At 42.7% G+C, this 19,808-nt stretch overlaps 1 protein-coding gene across 1 annotated transcript in view; it reads left to right on the top strand.

The window, feature by feature from the left end:
• The window catches only part of sspo (SCO-spondin), a 163,365-nt gene that overhangs the window by 93,098 nt on the left and 50,459 nt on the right, over positions 1-19,808 (top strand). Inside the window, exons 57-76 of the mRNA XM_056234974.1 lie at positions 663-842; positions 5,685-5,855; positions 6,532-6,784; positions 7,565-7,611; positions 7,726-7,896; positions 8,589-8,723; positions 9,669-9,811; positions 9,915-10,009; positions 10,769-10,818; positions 11,275-11,445; positions 11,708-11,878; positions 11,956-12,035; positions 13,249-13,418; positions 15,265-15,311; positions 15,395-15,595; positions 16,807-16,977; positions 17,823-18,020; positions 18,738-18,837; positions 18,939-19,159; positions 19,670-19,808. The exon at positions 19,670-19,808 is cut by the window's right edge and continues 11 nt beyond it. Coding sequence (XP_056090949.1) covers positions 663-842; positions 5,685-5,855; positions 6,532-6,784; positions 7,565-7,611; positions 7,726-7,896; positions 8,589-8,723; positions 9,669-9,811; positions 9,915-10,009; positions 10,769-10,818; positions 11,275-11,445; positions 11,708-11,878; positions 11,956-12,035; positions 13,249-13,418; positions 15,265-15,311; positions 15,395-15,595; positions 16,807-16,977; positions 17,823-18,020; positions 18,738-18,837; positions 18,939-19,159; positions 19,670-19,808 — 2,914 coding nt within the window. The remainder of the gene's footprint in view (positions 1-662; positions 843-5,684; positions 5,856-6,531; positions 6,785-7,564; positions 7,612-7,725; positions 7,897-8,588; positions 8,724-9,668; positions 9,812-9,914; positions 10,010-10,768; positions 10,819-11,274; positions 11,446-11,707; positions 11,879-11,955; positions 12,036-13,248; positions 13,419-15,264; positions 15,312-15,394; positions 15,596-16,806; positions 16,978-17,822; positions 18,021-18,737; positions 18,838-18,938; positions 19,160-19,669) is intronic.

Below are 19,808 nucleotides of genomic sequence, written 5' to 3'. Positions count from 1 at the left end.
TAAGTTTCCCGCTGACATATTGCAAGCTTTATTTCACATCACAGCCGTCTGTAAAAATATACCTCAGATTTCTTGTCAAATCTAGTTGTACAGTCGATCTCAAAGCTCTTTCTCGGTTTAGATGTGTGTTGTGGGTTTTTCAGGGCATTCACGCTGAAAACGAATGATGCTGCCACTCCGTGTGTGGAACCGCTGTGACGTCACACGCATAACCTTTATACAGGTTTTAAAATTAACTCACCGGCCAATTTGGCTACTAAATTTTTACGTTTCTGGACATTCAGAACTTCTACTAGCCAAAAAAAACAATTAAATTTCATACATTAATTTCTTATTCAAACAAAATCCGGTCATCCAGCATCTCCTCTTCCTCTTTCATCCTTTTCTCAAAAATACAGTTGCGCACCGTTATCTGTAGCGTAGTGACGTGTGTGTTCGAGTGAGCAGATATGAGCAGATTCTGCAATACGCTGTTTAATATATCATGAGGACTCACGAGTATTTGCGCTAAATCTGCGCAGATTTGTTTCACACAAACTTCCCAGCAAAGTGAGTAAATTTAATAAGTTACACGCCAAATTGGCTCGTGATTCGACTGCGTTTCCCGCCACAGTTGATTTTTGCCTGCATGTTGCGTCACGCTTTACCCTGTGAGCCTCCAGGCCCTGAGCGAGTGTGGAGCGAGTGGACGCTGTGGTCCGAGTGCAGCAAGACGTGTTTCCATCACGTGGACGCGGTGGGACTGAGACGTCGCTTCAGGAGCTGTAATCACACCAACACTAGCGCCTCCTGTGGTGGAGAAGCGGAAGAACACGAGCCCTGCAACACACTGCACTGCCCCGGTACACACACCACACACTCACACCACACTCACACCACACACACCACACACTCACACCACACACTCACACCACACACTCACACCACATCTCACCGCACACTCACTCCACATCTCACCACACACTCACTCCACATCTCACCACACACTCACTCCACATCTCACCACACACTCACACCACATCTCACCTCACACTCACTCCACATCTCACCGCACACTCACTCCACATCTCACCTCACACTCACTCCACATCTCACCGCACACTCACACCACATCTCACCTCACACTCACTCCACATCTCACCGCACACTCACTCCACATCTCACCTCACACTCACTCCACATCTCACCACACACTCACTCCACATCTCACCACACACTCACACCACATCTCACCACACACTCACTCCACATCTCACCTCACACTCACTCCACATCTCACCTCACACTCACTCCACTTCTCACCACACACTCACTCCACATCTCACCGCACACTCACTCCACATCTCACCACACACTCACTCCACATCTCACCACACACTCACTCCACATCTCACCACACACTCACTCCACATCTCACCGCACACTCACTCCACATCTCACCACACACTCACTCCACATCTCACCACACACTCACTCCACATCTCACCACACACTCACTCCACATCTCACCACACACTCACTCCACATCTCACCTCACACTCACTCCACATCTCACCACACACTCACTCCACATCTCACCGCACACTCACTCCACATCTCACCACACACTCACTCCACATCTCACCACACACTCACTCCACATCTCACCACACACTCACTCCACATCTCACCTCACACTCACTCCACATCTCACCACACACTCACTCCACATCTCACCGCACACTCACTCCACATCTCACCACACACTCACTCCACATCTCACCTCACACTCACTCCACATCTCACCACACACTCACTCCACATCTCACCTCACACTCACTCCACATCTCACCACACACTCACACCACATCTCACCTCACACTCACTCCACATCTCACCACACACTCACTCCACATCTCACCGCACACTCACACCACATCTCACCACACACTCACTCCACATCTCACCGCACACTCACTCCACATCTCACCACACACTCACTCCACATCTCACCTCACACTCACTCCACATCTCACCACACACTCACTCCACATCTCACCTCACACTCACTCCACATCTCACCACACACTCACTCCACATCTCACCTCACACTCACTCCACATCTCACCACACACTCACACCACATCTCACCGCACACTCACTCCACATCTCACCGCACACTCACACCACATCTCACCTCACACTCACTCCACATCTCACCACACACTCACACCACATCTCACCGCACACTCACTCCACATCTCACCGCACACTCACACCACATCTCACCGCACACTCACTCCACATCTCACCGCACACTCACTCCACATCTCACCGCACACTCACTCCACATCTCACCGCACACTCACTCCACATCTCACCACACACTCACTCCACATCTCACCTCACACTCACTCCACATCTCACCGCACACTCACTCCACATCTCACCACACACTCACTCCACATCTCACCGCACACTCACTCCACATCTCACCACACACTCACTCCACATCTCACCACACACTCACTCCACATCTCACCGCACACTCACACCACATCTCACCGCACACTCACTCCACATCTCACCGCACACTCACTCCACATCTCACCTCACACTCACTCCACATCTCACCACACACTCACTCCACATCTCACCTCACACTCACTCCACATCTCACCACACACTCACACCACATCTCACCGCACACTCACTCCACATCTCACCGCACACTCACTCCACATCTCACCACACACTCACACCACATCTCACCGCACACTCACTCCACATCTCACCGCACACTCACACCACATCTCACCACACACTCACTCCACATCTCACCTCACACTCACTCCACATCTCACCACACACTCACACCACATCTCACCGCACACTCACTCCACATCTCACCGCACACTCACTCCACATCTCACCACACACTCACACCACATCTCACCACACACTCAGACCACATCTCACCGCACACTCACTCCACATCTCACCACACACTCAGACCACATCTCACCGCACACTCACTCCACATCTCACCACACACTCACACCACATCTCACACCACACACTCACACCAAACACTCACACCACACACTCACACCACATCTCACCGCACACTCACTCCACATCTCACCACACACTCACACCACACACTCACACCACACACTCACACCACATCTCACCACACACTCACACCACATCTCACCACACACTCACTCCACATCTCACCGCACACTCACACCACATCTCACCACACACTCACTCCACATCTCACCTCACACTCACTCCACATCTCACCACACACTCACACCACATCTCACCACACACTCACTCCACATCTCACCACACACTCACTCCACATCTCACCACACACTCACTCCACATCTCACCACACACTCACTCCACATCTCACCACACACTCACTCCACATCTCACCACACACTCACACCACATCTCACCACACACTCACTCCACATCTCACCACACACTCACTCCACATCTCACCACACACTCACTCCACATCTCACCACACACTCACACCACATCTCACCGCACACTCACTCCACATCTCACCACACTCACTCCACATCTCACCGCACACTCACTCCACATCTCACCACACTCACTCCACATCTCACCACACACTCACTCCACATCTCACCACACTCACTCCACATCTCACCACACACTCACTCCACATCTCACCACACTCACTCCACATCTCACCACACACTCACTCCACATCTCACCACACACTCACTCCACATCTCACCACACACTCACACCACACCTCACCACACACTCACTCCACATCTCACCACACACTCACTCCACATCTCACCACACACTCACACCACATCTCACCACACACTCAGACCACATCTCACCGCACACTCACTCCACATCTCACCACACACTCAGACCACATCTCACCGCACACTCACTCCACATCTCACCACACACTCACACCACATCTCACACCACACACTCACACCACACACTCACACCACACACTCACACCACATCTCACCGCACACTCACTCCACATCTCACCACACACTCACACCACACACTCACACCACACACTCACACCACATCTCACCACACACTCACACCACATCTCACCACACACTCACTCCACATCTCACCGCACACTCACACCACATCTCACCACACACTCACTCCACATCTCACCTCACACTCACTCCACATCTCACCACACACTCACACCACATCTCACCACACACTCACTCCACATCTCACCACACACTCACTCCACATCTCACCACACACTCACTCCACATCTCACCACACACTCACTCCACATCTCACCACACACTCACTCCACATCTCACCACACACTCACACCACATCTCACCACACACTCACTCCACATCTCACCACACACTCACTCCACATCTCACCACACACTCACTCCACATCTCACCACACACTCACACCACATCTCACCGCACACTCACTCCACATCTCACCACACTCACTCCACATCTCACCGCACACTCACTCCACATCTCACCACACTCACTCCACATCTCACCACACACTCACTCCACATCTCACCTCACACTCACTCCACATCTCACCACACACTCACTCCACACCTCACCACACTCACTCCACATCTCACCACACACTCACTCCACATCTCACCACACACTCACTCCACATCTCACCACACACTCACACCACACCTCACCACACACTCACTCCACATCTCACCACACACTCACTCCACATCTCACCACACACTCACACCACATCTCACCGCACACTCACTCCACATCTCACCACACTCACTCCACATCTCACCGCACACTCACTCCACATCTCACCACACTCACTCCACATCTCACCACACACTCACTCCACATCTCACCACACTCACTCCACATCTCACCACACACTCACTCCACACCTCACCACACTCACTCCACATCTCACCACACACTCACTCCACATCTCACCACACACTCACTCCACATCTCACCACACACTCACACCACATCTCACCGCACACTCACTCCACATCTCACCACACTCACTCCACATCTCACCGCACACTCACTCCACATCTCACCACACTCACTCCACATCTCACCACACACTCACACCACATCTCACCACACACTCACTCCACATCTCACCACACTCACTCCACATCTCACCACACACTCACTCCACACCTCACCACACTCACTCCACATCTCACCACACTCACTCCACATCTCACCGCACACTCACACCACATCTCACCACACACTCACTCCACATCTCACCACACACTCACACCACATCTCACCACACACTCACTCCACATCTCACACCACATCTCACTAAATCACGCTAATATAATAATCACGCTTTTTTGCTCTAAATTGCAAATACAAACTCAGCTCTTGATAATAACATGCTGAGAGGAGCGAAGTGAGGTTATGATTTCACAGTATTCTCACACTATTTACTGTACAATCATTTTTTCTTTAAAAAAGAAACAATAAAAAAAAATAAAGTAAAAAAATAATCTCTCACTCTCTCTCTCTCTCTCTCTCTCTCACTCTCTCTCTCTCTCTCTCTCCTCTCTCTCTCTCTCCTCTCTCTCTCTCCTCTCCCTCTCTCTCTCTCTCCCTCTCTCTCTCCTCTCTCTCTCTCTCTCTCTCTCTCTCTCTCTCCAGTTGCCGGTGGCTGGTCGTCCTGGTCGAGTTGGTCGAGCTGCTCTTCTGAGTGTGATTCTGGAGTTCAGACTCGAGAGCGTGTCTGCAGTTCTCCTGCTCCGCTGCACGAAGGCCTTCGCTGTCCCGGGCCGCACATACAGACCCGAGACTGCAACGTCCAGCCCTGCTCCGGTGAGTAATGATACCCTCATGCTTCCCTCGGGGCATTTTCATTTAATAATCCAAAGAACAGCAGCAAAAATATGCATTAAATGTTCTTCTGCATGAGCCACTGGCATATGAAATTATATTCCCAAATGCTTTTTTCTCAAATGCTAAAAACTATAATAGTCTCTCAATGATATTAAACTAACATTCAGATTTTAAATGTTTTGCAAAGTTGCTGTTTTTGCATCCTTCACATTAAAATAGGTGTGTGTGTGTTATATATCCCTTTTAATTGATTATTTATTTTAATTGAGTGTTCATCGGAGGGGTCCAAGACCCCAGGACTGTTGTCCCACTTAATTTAATGGATTCAAGGAGTTTTGTGGTTGAAATTGAAAAAAGTAACAAATCCTTCCCTCGTTGGTCAATCTGACCCCCATAGGAATGAATGGAATGCAGGAATGCTTCAGTACACATAGAAAAACCTAGAAATGCTCAAAATTCGAACTAAAAATGCTAAAAATTTCACCAAAAAAGTATTAAAGTTAATTAGTATAAAATTAACTTTCTGGACAAAAAAAAAAAAGTATAATTTTTCATTTTGACCCACAAGGGAAAGATGTGTTAGAAGTGCGAGGGAATGATGAGGGATAATCTCTCACCTCTTTCTAAAGGTACGGTGTGTGTGTGTGTCCTGCAGGTGTGTGTCCGGAGGGCATGACGTTCCTGTCGAAGGATCAGTGTGTGTCTCAGGGCGGCGCGTGTCCGCGTGTGTGTATGGACGCCACGGCCGATGTGGAGTGTGCCACTGAGTGTCATGATGGATGTTACTGTTCTCCTGGCTTCTATCTGTTCAACAACACGTGTGTGTCTCTGCAGCGCTGCCCATGCTACCACAAGGGGGCGCTGTACACTCAGGGGGACCTAGTGCCTCATGACGACTGCAACAACTGGTAACTTACTGGTCACGCACGCTTTAGGTTCATTCAGAAATCTGTGGTGGTCAGAAACATTTACTGTTTTTATCCAGACACTATGCATTCAATTGATCAAAAGTGGCATTTATAATGTTGCAAAGATTTTTATTTCATATAAAAGCTGTTCTTTTCAACTTTTTATTCATCAAAGAATCCTGGGTTTCACAAAAACCTAACTTTTTTCAACATTGATAATAATCATAACTGTTTCTTGATCCTCAAATCATCATACTAGAGTGATTTCTGAAGGATCATGTGACACTGAAGACTGGAGTAATGATGCTGAAAATTCAGCTTTGATCACAGGAATAAATGACACTTTACTAGATATTCACATAGAAACAGATGTTTTAAATTCTGATAATATTTCATTTTTTTTTCTGTATTTCTGATCAAATACACTCAGTGAGCAGAAGAGACTCTTTCAATAACATAAACTTCTCACCGACCCCAAACTTTTGAACAGCACTTGAAAATATTTTTCTTTTTTAAAGATTTTTCCCTTTAAAAAAAAAAAAAATTATATATATAAATATTATAATTAATATTTAAATATTCACTTAAGCAGTTGGTATGACAATTAATTTGTAAAAATATATATTTTTCCATATTATTATTAAAGATAAAATACACATATAATCATTCTAAATTTTAAACATTTAGTTTTTAAACAATTTTGCATGAATTAAGTCATATAACATTATATATGACTTTTTAAAAAAATATATATTGACAGTGTCTTGTGTCTCCTGACAGCACGTGTATTGATGGAGCGATGCATTGTGGGACGGCGCCCTGCCCTGGTCAGTATGACGCATCACATCCTGTTCTTCATCACAGTAAAAGTATTTTCCATCTCCTTTTATTCGTCCTTATGCATTCTGTTCTCAGTAGTTTGTATGCATTGATTCCTGCAGTGCATTGTGGGTGGAGTGAGTGGACGGCCTGGAGCGCGTGCAGTCGGTCATGTGACGTGGGCATCAGGCGGCGCTATCGTTCAGGAACCAATCCAGCGCCAGCGTTTGGAGGACGAGCCTGTGAGGGCGAACGCATCGGACTGGACACATGCAGCGTTAAACCCTGCTTCGGTACAGTGATCACATGACCCCATACAGTGTCTGTTTAGAGTTATGTACTGTATATATATATATATATATTATATATAATCAAGCGCCCGTTGCAGGATTCTTTTAATTATTTAAAGTCCCCCTGTGGTGATAATCCAGCGTTTAATGTTGTTTATGTGTCTATGTGGTGTTTTTAATACGCTTTAAGACACACCATGTGTAAGTTCATAAGTCGTCAGCATTGCTGAGTATTTTCTGCTTAAAACTGCAGTGAACCAAAGACAGTCTCAAAAACACGGTTTGAAATCGCTGGTGTTTCTGACGTCACAAACGACCTTGTAACCAATCAGATCAACGTGTGATCGTCAACCAGTGGATCTCTGAGCTGAGTGAGTGAGTGGAGGCGGGGCTCATTTGCATATTCATAGAAACCACGCATACTAAATGAGGCAAGGGTGTCGAGTTACATTCAAGATATTTTAAGGCTATTTTAAGGAAAAAACACTTAAATATGTCATTTTGGTGATAAAAGATGAGTTTTAAGGGATACAATGATCGACTACAGGGGGACTTTAAGAGGCGTCACTGACTTATTCCTTTAGTTTCAAACCACGAAGGCTTATAAAACCATTGTGTCCTTGAGATGCTTGACATGTACTCTGACTGTACAGTACATGTAATATTTGTGTTGTGTGATGCGTCTGTGTGTCCAGGAGTGAAGGGCCCGTGGAGCCCGTGGTCCGAGTGTTCGGTTCCCTGTGGCGGCGGATACAGGAACAGAACCAGAGGCCCGGTCAGGACTCACGGGACGCCTCAGCAGTTCAGCGCCTGCAACCTGAAGCCCTGCGGTGAGTCTCGGGCCTTCTCATCGCTGTCAAAATAAAAGTCAAACAAATACAAACTAAAATTGTGCTAAATCTGAAAAAAAAGAAGTTTTAAACCTAAATAGTAATATGTAACAAACAAAAACAAATTTTCTAAATATTTATCTAAAATTAAAAATGTGAAAATATGAAGAAAAAAACAAATTCAAAATATTAATAACATCTATAATCGTATATGAATAATACAAAAACACTGTTATAAATAGCAAGTCATTTATTGTGTTATTTTTATGTATTATTTTAATAATAATAAATAATAATTTTATATTATATTATCAATAGTGTTGATAATTATTATTATAATAATACAAACTTAATTTATTATTGTAATTTGAAAAGAAAACAATTGTCAATAACTGATACTTTTATTTGTTTAGTCATATTTAAATTCATAATTAGATGCATATTATAGTGTTTATAATAATAATACTATATATTATTAATATATTAGAAATTTAATGAATGCAAGTAATACAGTGGAAAGAAATCCTTAAGCAAATTTAAAAATATAAAACACTTTTGTAAACGGAGCTAAAACTTTTTAAAACCTAAATATTAATATGAAAAATACACACACACACACACACAACAAAATGACTAAATATATATATTGATTTAAAATGAAAAATGAAAATCTGAAGAAAAGAAAAAAAAATATATATACACGTATATATTATAAATAATACCACAAAACACTGTTCCAATTAACAGTCTTCCAAATAAAAATAAAAGTCCAACTTCCGACACATGCCAATAATTAAAAATATATCGCATATTGCATATTGTTGTCCTACTGTTAGTGTAACTGCTTCTATTGTTCTCATTTGTAAGTCGCTTTGGATAAAAGCGTCGGCTAAATGAATAAATGTAAATGTAATAACCACCTCATCTGGATCTCTGTGATCTCAGGTGATGGACGCGCTTGTACGAACGGCCAGGAGTGGGCGGTGTGTGTGAGAGAGGAGCTGTTGTGTTCGGATCTGGGGTCGGACGTCCAGAGAGATAGCAGCTGCCATCCGGGCTGCCAGTGTCCTGACGGCTCTGCCCTACAGGTGTGTGTGTGTGTGTGTGTGTGTGTGTTTCATTTGTTATATTTGTTATGTTTTTATTTGTGAATGTATATCTGTGATTTGTGTGTGTGTGTGTGTGTGTTAGGATGGCGAGTGTGTGTCTCTCCCGCTCTGTCTCTGTCATGTAGACGGAGAGCAGCACAAACCCGGAGCCACGGTCACCAAAGACTGCAACAACTGGTAAAACCTCACAAAAACATATAGATATATCACTTAAAAGATAAGTCATTTTATTTTTAAATTATTATTAATAACTTTTTAACATGCATTTAGCATATATATATATATACACATGCAGTGTATTATATAATTGTTGGTAAATGCATGTTGAAAATAGTTTTTTTAAGTTTTAAAAACAATGAAAACACATACATATGCATTTATGTATGCATTCAATAATAACACATATATGAATATGTAAATACATATAAATATCTAAATATTTTATTGATATATACAATGTTTTTTTAATTATTAAAAGTCTTAAAAACAATGAAAAATAAGTAATTTTATTTTATAATATAATTTATTTTTATTCATTATTTTTTATTAACCTTTCACCAGTATTACATATACGCATGTATAAATACATTTAAAATGTTAATGTATTTTAATTGATAGATATAATGCCTTTTTAATTATTAAAAGTCTTCAAAACTTTGAAAACATATAAATTGAGGGGTTAAACAATACATTTCTTAAAAAAAAATTTATATAAACTTATTTTAACAAGGACACATATATGAATGTATAATTGCATATACAATGTTAATATAGTTATAAATTATTGAAAATCATTAATAAATATATTTTATATATAAAGGTATTATATTTGTTTTAAATAATTATTATTAGATATTTTTATTATGTATTTAATAATAATACATAAACTATGAATATGAAAATATGTGATTTATTCATAATGATTTATTCCTGCAGCTCATGTGAATCAGGAAAGCTGGTGAACTGTACGAGTGTGGAGTGTGACGGTAAGATGTCTGGAACCGCTCTCGTGCTGTAACACACTCGCTGCTGTGTGTGTGTGTGTGTGTGTGTGAGAGAGAGACTCTCTCTTTCTGATGTGTGCGTGTGTGTGTGTGTGTGAGACTCTCTCTCTCTCTGATGTGTGCGTGTGTGTGTGTGTGAGACTCTCTCTCTGATGTGTGTCTGTGACTCTCTCACTCTCTCTCTCTCTCTCTCTCTCTCTCTCTCTCTCTCTCTCTCTCTCTCTCTCTCTCTCTCTCACTCTCACTCTCACTCACTCTCACTCACTCTCACTCTCTCTCACTCTCTTTCTCTCTCTCTCTGATGTGTGTCTGTGACTCTCTCACTCTCTCTCACTCTCTTTCTCTCTCTCTGATGTGTGTCTGTGACTCTCTCTCTCTCTCTCTCTCTCTCTGTGTGAGACTCTCTCTCTCTCTGATTGTGTGTGTGTTGTGTTTCAGTGGACGGCGGCTGGTCGTCATGGACTCCGTGGGGTGTGTGTTCGGTGTCGTGTGGCGCTGGTCTTCAATCGCGCTATCGCTTCTGTTCTGACCCGGAGCGAGCTGGGAGCGGACTTCCCTGCGTCGGGTCGGACCGAGAGGACAGAGTGTGTGTGTCAGCGCCCTGCAGCAGTGAGTGACACACACCCACTGAACAAAAGAGCATCACACATCATGACCTCATCAAACTTACTGAAAGATTATATAAAAACAAAGAACAACTGAAACGGGGGCAACACTAGGGAAACACTAAACGAGATAATTAACAAGACACAGGTGAAACACACGAGGGCAAGTCAGAAACCATGGCAACTAATGAACTGACACTGAAAACTGAACTGGGAACAGTGCGAAACTAAGAGCATGTGCGATTGGTTTGATTGCTGTGCTGTAGGAGACGGAGGCTGGAGTGTCTGGTCGTACTGGACCGACTGCAGTAAGTCGTGTGGGGGGGGCGTGAGGAGCCGCAGGAGGGACTGTGATCGGCCAATCAGAGGAGGGGATGGAGACTATTGCGAAGGACTGGGAACTGAAGTCATCACGTGTAACACAGACCATTGTCCAGGTGTGTGTGTGTGTGTGTGTGTGTATGTGTGTGTTTTCACATGTATGCTAGGTGTTAACTCTGAACTCTGTCTGTAGTGTCTTCATGTTCACACGTGCCAGGAAGTGTGTTCAGCGCCTGTGGACCCTCGTGTCCGAGATCATGTGACGACCTCACTGTGAGTAAATCAATAAACCATTAAACAAATAGATAGATAGATAAAAGTTAGATAGATAGATAGATAGATAGATAGATAGATAGATAGATAGATAGATAGATAGATAGATAGATAGATAGATAGATAGATAGATAGACAGACAGATAGATAGATAGATAGATAGATAGATAGATAGATAGATAGATAGATAGATAGATAGATAGATAGATAGATAAACAGACAGATAGATAGATAGATAGATAGATAGATAGATAGATAGATAGATAGATAGATAGATAGATAGACAGATAGACAGACAGATAGATAGATAGACACACAGATAGATAGATAGATAGATAGATAGATAGATAGATAGATAGATAGATAGATAGATAGATAGATAGATAGATAGATAGATAGATAGATAGATAGATAGATAGATAGATAGATAGATAGATAGACAGACACACAGATAGATAGATAGATAGATAGATAGATAGATAGATAGATAGATAGATAGATAGATAGATAGATAGATAGATAGACAGACAGACAGATAGATAGATAGACACATAGATAGATAGATAGATAGATAGATAGATAGATAGATAGATAGATAGATAGATAGATAGACAGACAGACAGACAGACAGACAGACAGACAGATAGATAGATAGACACATAGATAGATAGATAGATAGATAGATAGATAGATAGATAGATAGATAGATAGATAGATAGATAGATCGACACACAGATAGATAGATAGACACACAGATAGATAGATAGATAGATAGATAGATAGATAGATAGATAGATAGATAGATAGATAGATAGATAGATAGATAGATAGATAGATAAACAGACAGATAGATAGATAGATAGATAGATAGATAGATAGATAGATAGATAGATAGATAGATAGATAGATAGATAGATAGATAGATAGACAGACAGACAGATAGACACATAGATAGATAGATAGATAGATAGATAGATAGATAGATAGATAGATAGATAGATAGATAGATAGATAGATAGACAGACAGACAGATAGATAGATAGACACATAGATAGATAGATAGATAGATAGATAGATAGATAGATAGATAGATAGATAGATAGATAGATAGATAGATAGATAGATAGATAGATAGATAGATAGATAGATAGATAGATAGATAGATAGATTGATAGATATACAGACGATGACAGTGGTGTTGGTGTGTGTTCAGTTCTGTGAGTGGCGCTGTGAGCCGGGTTGTTACTGCACGGATGGTAAAGTTCTGAGTTCTGACGGGTCGGAGTGTGTGGAGAGAGACGCGTGTCCCTGTCTGGACCTTCACACGGGACGACGAGTCCGACCCGGAGAGAGCGTACAATCTCCAGACGGATGCAACAACTGGTGAGAAAACACATTACACCCAGTTTTGTTTGCATTAATTCAGATCATGTGATTCATTGTTTGATCATGTGACTCATATGTGTTTGACCATGTGATTCATACTGTATGTGTTAGATCATGTGACTCATATGTGACCTGATCCAGCAAAATGAGTCACAGTGACCCAAATTTAAAAATTGAGATTTTGGTATTAATGGAAAGAGGAGACCATAAGCTTTCAATTGATATCCTAGTCAAAGTCATACCTTGAATGGTTGTAAAGATATACACATTTGAATTATGGTCGTCTGCCCTCTTTTTCCAATTGAAAACCTGAGAAAACCTGAGAAAATTTTTTTGTTGATATCTATCAAAATCCATTACATTTAAAGGGATAAACTATTTATTTTACAGCTTAATTTGACCAAAGACATTAATATATAAATGCTATTAAACCAGGCTGAAGCTCAAATTATTTTAAAAGTTTTTATTTGAATAAATAATGTAACAGTAGGCCTACCTTTTCCAAAAATGTACTAAAATCAGAAAGATTGAACAGAGGTGCTACATTTTTGCTTGAGAGAGAGGGTGTGTGTGTGTCTGTGTGTCTGTGTGTGTGTGTGTGTGTGTGTGTGTGTGTGTGTGTGTGTGTGTGTGTGTGTGTGTAAGAGAAAGTGAGAGGCAGAGAGACAAGGAAACAGAGATCAAATAATGCTAGTCTATGCAATCATATCTTAGTGTAGGCTAGTTGACAATAACAGCGTAACAAAATCATAACGGAGATACCAACAGTTAAATATTGGGTTAATCAAACACATTGTAATGGATTCTGCTTGCAGATAAATAGCTACACTCATTCACATTTGTCAATCACGTTATGTCAATCACGCGTGCACACTACGAAACTTTCATCCGTTATATAAAAACAATCGTAAGTTTTTCGCATCCGTAGCAAGCAGTTTGAATGGTGTTTTGACAATTCGGAGCCACCGAATCAATACGAAAAAACGCATACGGAAAAAACGCGGACTCAGTGTGCAATGGCCAGGGAGCTTGATGACGCTTTGGCAACTTTGCTCACTTTTGACAGCGACATTTCTCAAATTAATAATATTTAATCTTTCTGAGGAGATCTGCTAGCTTGTTTATAACACAGAGCGCTCGCTGCGAGTCTGACAGGAGGGTGGCTGGACCAATCGCGTGCCGGTCAGTCGAAATGGTTTCCCATCGACAAATGATCAGCATTTGTGTACATTTCTAAGCTTTTTGATTGGTTCTATACAACGTGTAACACCATTTAAAGAGCAGAGATAGTGACGTTTCAGGGGATACCCGGGAAATGCTCAGAGGTGACGAGAGGAGTTGAGAAAAGCAATGTTGATTTCCAGCGAATTTAGTAAAACTTTGTACACTTTAATAGTAATTTAAATCCTTTACTCAATTATCTGGACTACGAAACTTTGGGAGATTATTTTTGAATGTCTGTTCTTTGAAATTATCACAAAAAAAAAATCTATTATTTCATTGTTTTTCCACATAATCGGCCCATATCTTAAAATAGAACGTTGCGACTTCCGACTCATTTCGCCAGATCGGGTCACATATGTGTTTGATCATGTAACTCATATGTGTTTGATCATGTGACTCACATGTGTTTGATCATGTGACTCACATGTGTTTGATCATGTGACTCACATGTGTTTGATCATGTGACACATGTGTTTGGTCATGTGACTCATGTGTTTGATCATGTGACTCACATGTGTTTGATCATGTGACACATGTGTTTGGTCATGTGACTCATGTGTTTGGTCATGTGACTCATGTGTTTGATCATGTGACTCACATGTGTTTGATCATATTCCAGCACCTGTACCGGAGGGAAACTCTCCTGCGGTGAACACCCGTGTCCAGGTTTGTCTCATCAGCCCGTATTAATCTCAAACGTCTCTGAAGGGGTAAACTGTGACGTCTGGTTGTGTGTGTGTGTGTGTCAGTGGACGGCGGCTGGTGTGAGTGGGCCGACTGGACGCCGTGTTCGAAGACCTGCGGGCTGGAGTGGGTGTCCCGTTACAGGAGCTGCGCCTGTCCTGAACCCAGATCTGGAGGAGCGCCGTGTTCAGACCAGCAGGAGGAACACAACGGACTGGGAGTCCAGATCCAGAGACAGCCGTGCCCATCCGTGTCCTTCTGCCCCGGTAACACACACACACACACACACACACACACCACATGCCCATCTGTGTCCTTCTGCCCCGGTAACACACACACACACACACACACACACACCACATGCCCATCTGTGTCCTTCTGCCCCGGTAACACACACACCGCATGTCCATCCGTGTCCTTCTGCCCCGGTAACACACACACACACACACACACACACCACATGCCCATCTGTGTCCTTCTGCCCCGGTAACACACACACACACACACCACATGCCCATCCGTGTCCTTCTGCCCCGGTAACACACACACACACACACACACCACATGCCCATCCGTGTCCTTCTGCCCCGGTAACACACACAGAACACACACCACATGCCCATCCGTGTCCTTCTGCCCCGGTGACACACACACAGAACACACACCACATGCCCATCCGTGTCCTTCTGCCCCGGTAACACACACAGAACACACACCACATGCCCATCCGTGTCCTTCTGCCCCGGTAACACACACACCACATGCCCATCCGTGTCCTTCTGCCCCGGTAACACACACACCACATGCCCATCCGTGTCCTTCTGCCCCGGTAACACACACACCACATGCCCATCCGTGTCCTTCTGCCCCGGTAACACACACACCACATGCCCATCCGTGTCCTTCTGCCCCGGTAACACACACACCACATGCCCATCCGTGTCCTTCTGCCCCGGTAACACACACACCACATGCCCATCCGTGTCCTTCTGCCCCGGTAACACACACACCACATGCCCATCCGTGTCCTTCTGCCCCGGTAACACACACACCACATGCCCATCCGTGTCCTTCTGCCCCGGTAACACACACAGAACACACACCAACATTACATTTTGAGATAAAAAATATGTATTTAGCGACAAATTTTAGCATCTGACATTATTTTAAATACAATTTTTTTATTTTTTTTATATTTGTACATAATTTAGTTTATTATGATTATGACTTTTGATTATGATTATGCGATCAATCTCTCCCATCCTGTGTGTGTTTTCTTAAAAGCACAACATTTTGTTGTTATTGCGAGTGTACACACATAAAAGTAGAGCCTTTATGGTTTCGGATGATGTCTTACTCTGATGTCTTAAAATGTTAGAGTGTTGAACATCCCTGATCTCTCTTTCTGTGTGTGTGTGTGTGTGTGTGTGTGTGTGTGTGTGTGTGTGTGTGTGTGTGTGCGTGTGCGTGTGTGTAGTCCACGGCTCCTGGGGCCCCTGGAGCTCCTGGTCGGACTGTGACGTGTGTGTCGGTGTGTCGGTCCGGCTCAGGGTGTGTAACAGTCCTCCGGCTCGGTTCGGTGGTCTGTCGTGTCTCGGAGAGAGTCGTCAGACCCGCGGATGCCATGACAACGTCACCGTCTGTTCAGGTCAGCATAATTCATAAACATTCCTTACACACTCCTGTGTTTTATCATACTAGCATATACTACACATATACTGTATAACTATACTAGCATATACTACACATATGTACTACATTTCTATAAACCTTCAAATTCCGCAAATTTAAATTGCAACTTGCAAATACGGCCAATGGAAACATGTCAATTTCGCAAAAACTCCCAAATATCGCAAAAAAATATCGCTCGCATTTACAGTCACCTGACGTAGATGACGCGGTGTGTTTGGACAGAAGACGAGACAGAGTTCTTCATTAAACTCATAAAAGACAAAATAATTACGGGAATACTGGATTCTAACCCACTAAGAAATGCCACAGTTTATCAAGAGCTGGAAGCAGGAATGAGGAGAAACTCCCAGAAACTCCTCATATGAGCCGCTCCCAGTATAAGAGTCTTTCCCTGCCATTAATGTTGGATAATACACACACACACACACACACACGTCTCCTTCCATTAACAGTAATGTCTAGTGTGGTGGCTCTGATATACATAAACCCACCGACATCCATCACCATGATTTAAAAAAATTATGTTTTAGTCGCATAACATCGGTTAATGGAAACGCTGTCATGTCGCAATAGTTTTTTATCGACATTTACATTTATCAGACGCTTTTATCCAAAGCAACTTACATTGCATTTCAAGATACACATTTTACATTCTTATCAGTTGCTTTCCCTGGGAATCGAACCCATGACCTTGGCGTTGCAAGCGCCAGCGCTCTACTGTTTACGCTACAGGAAAGCTTATGGCAAAAGTTTTGTGCAAACCTGTAAACGCTGGTGACTCTAGCGTGCTGGTGTTTCTAGACTGCGGAGGTGGACAGGAGGAGTGGGCCTGTGGGAAGCCCTGTCCTCGCTCCTGCTCAGATCTGCACACACACACGGAGTGTGTGGACGAGCCGGGCTGCAGTCGGACCTGTGGCTGTCCCGGAGACACACTGATGCAGGACGGGGTGTGTGTGGACCGAGAGCTGTGCCGCTGTACATTTCACAACCTCAGCGCAGGTGTGCACACGTACAGGGTTATTCTACTATCGCTACTACACTAAATTCTTACTTATTCATATTTTTATTTGTTTTTTGTTATATTTTCCATTATAATTTAAATTTGGAGTATTAGTCATTTTGTTGTGTTTTAGTTGTTTTATACGTTTTGTTTTATTTCCGTTAATTTATTTCCATTAATCTGTTTATATATACTGTATATATATAAATATTATGTATATTTTTAGCTTTAGATAAATTTTTCATCTTTTTTTTTTGCATGTGTGCTTTAGTTGTTTTTATTATTTTAATTTTTTTAATGTCCATTTTAGCTTTATTCATTTTTATTTCAGTTTTAGTCATTTTACTTCTTCAACATTAGTTCTGTTATTCCTTTTATTATATGGTTTTAGTCAATTTTAGTTTAATCATTTTATTTATTCAATTATTATTTTTTAAATGTCTATTTAATTTTTAATAATAATTTTACTACTTCCAACTTAAACTAAACAAAAATCAGAAATTTTGCTTTCACAAATATTTTACTTTGTTTCTGTTCATATTAAATTAACATCAATTAATGATTTTTTTTTTTTAGTATTTTTTTTTTTAGTTAACAATGGCAACACTGGTTTAAATACCTCTAATAAACTATTCTAAAATGACCCCTCAAATAAATACACAGCTGTATAGGAGTTACAGACGCTGAAATGACGTGCACTCGTTCTTATGACACAGCTGGAATAAACTCTGGGAATGTTTCCTGGGAATGGCCGGGATCGTCAGACTGGCAGCAAGCAAACCCAGGAGAGACCATCATCACTGACTGTCATAACTGGTATGATCTTCCATGCACATGTAGCTTGTGTTGTCAGTGAAGGCGTTCTCCTGGCACTGAAACAGATCTGTGAGTGTGTGTGTGTCTCTGTGATCCTCTAGTACGTGTGAAGCCGGTGTGCTGCAGTGTGACTCCGTTCCTGGATGCTCTGTCGACGGCAGCTGGAGCCAATGGGGTCGCTGGACAGATTGCTCCGCCCACTGTGGAGGCGGGGTTAAGTCGCGCACCCGCCAGTGTGATAACCCCCTCCCTCAGAGCGGTGGCAGAGAGTGTACGGGCTCCGGCCGACAGCAGAAAGTGTGTAACACTCACAACTGCACAGGTGAGTCATGTGACCGATATATATATGTGACCCTGGACCACAAAACCAGTCACATGGGTCAATATTTTGAAATTGAGATTTATGCATGATCTGAAAGCTGATTAAATAAGCTTTCCATTGATGTATGGTTTGTTAGGATAGGACAATATTTGTCCGAGATAAAACTATTAGGAAATCTGGAATCTGAGCGTGCAAAAAAATCAAATATTGAGAAAATCTCCTTTAAAGTTGTGCATTTATGTTCACGATTTTGCTGCATTCACTCACAAAAATAAATGTTTTATATATTTGCGGTAGTAAATTTACTAAATATCTTCATGGAACATGATTTTTACTTAATATCCTAATGATTTTTGGCATAAAAGAAAAATCTATAATTTTGACCCATACAGTGTATTGTCGGCTATTGCCACAGATACACCCGTGCGACTCGAGCCTGGGTTTGTGATCCAGGGTCTCATATATAGTTTTGGAAATCTCTGTTTTCTCCAAGTACACTTGCTCTTGCAGATTCCGGTCCGTGGTTGGACTGGTCGGCGTGGTCATCGTGCACCGTCAGCTGTGGCGGAGGCTCTCAGAGTCGAACCCGCTCCTGCCGGACTCCCCCCTGCTCGGGGATGAGGCGCCAGAGCAAGACCTGCAACACACA

This window comes from Rhinichthys klamathensis, unplaced genomic scaffold (assembly GCF_029890125.1).
Source record: "Rhinichthys klamathensis goyatoka isolate OS25496 unplaced genomic scaffold, OSU_Roscu_1.1 h1tg000411l_1, whole genome shotgun sequence".
NCBI classification, from domain to species: domain Eukaryota; kingdom Metazoa; phylum Chordata; class Actinopteri; order Cypriniformes; family Leuciscidae; genus Rhinichthys; species Rhinichthys klamathensis.
The sequence above is the reverse complement of the archived record's forward strand: the minus strand, read 5'-3'. Positions and strand labels throughout refer to the sequence as shown.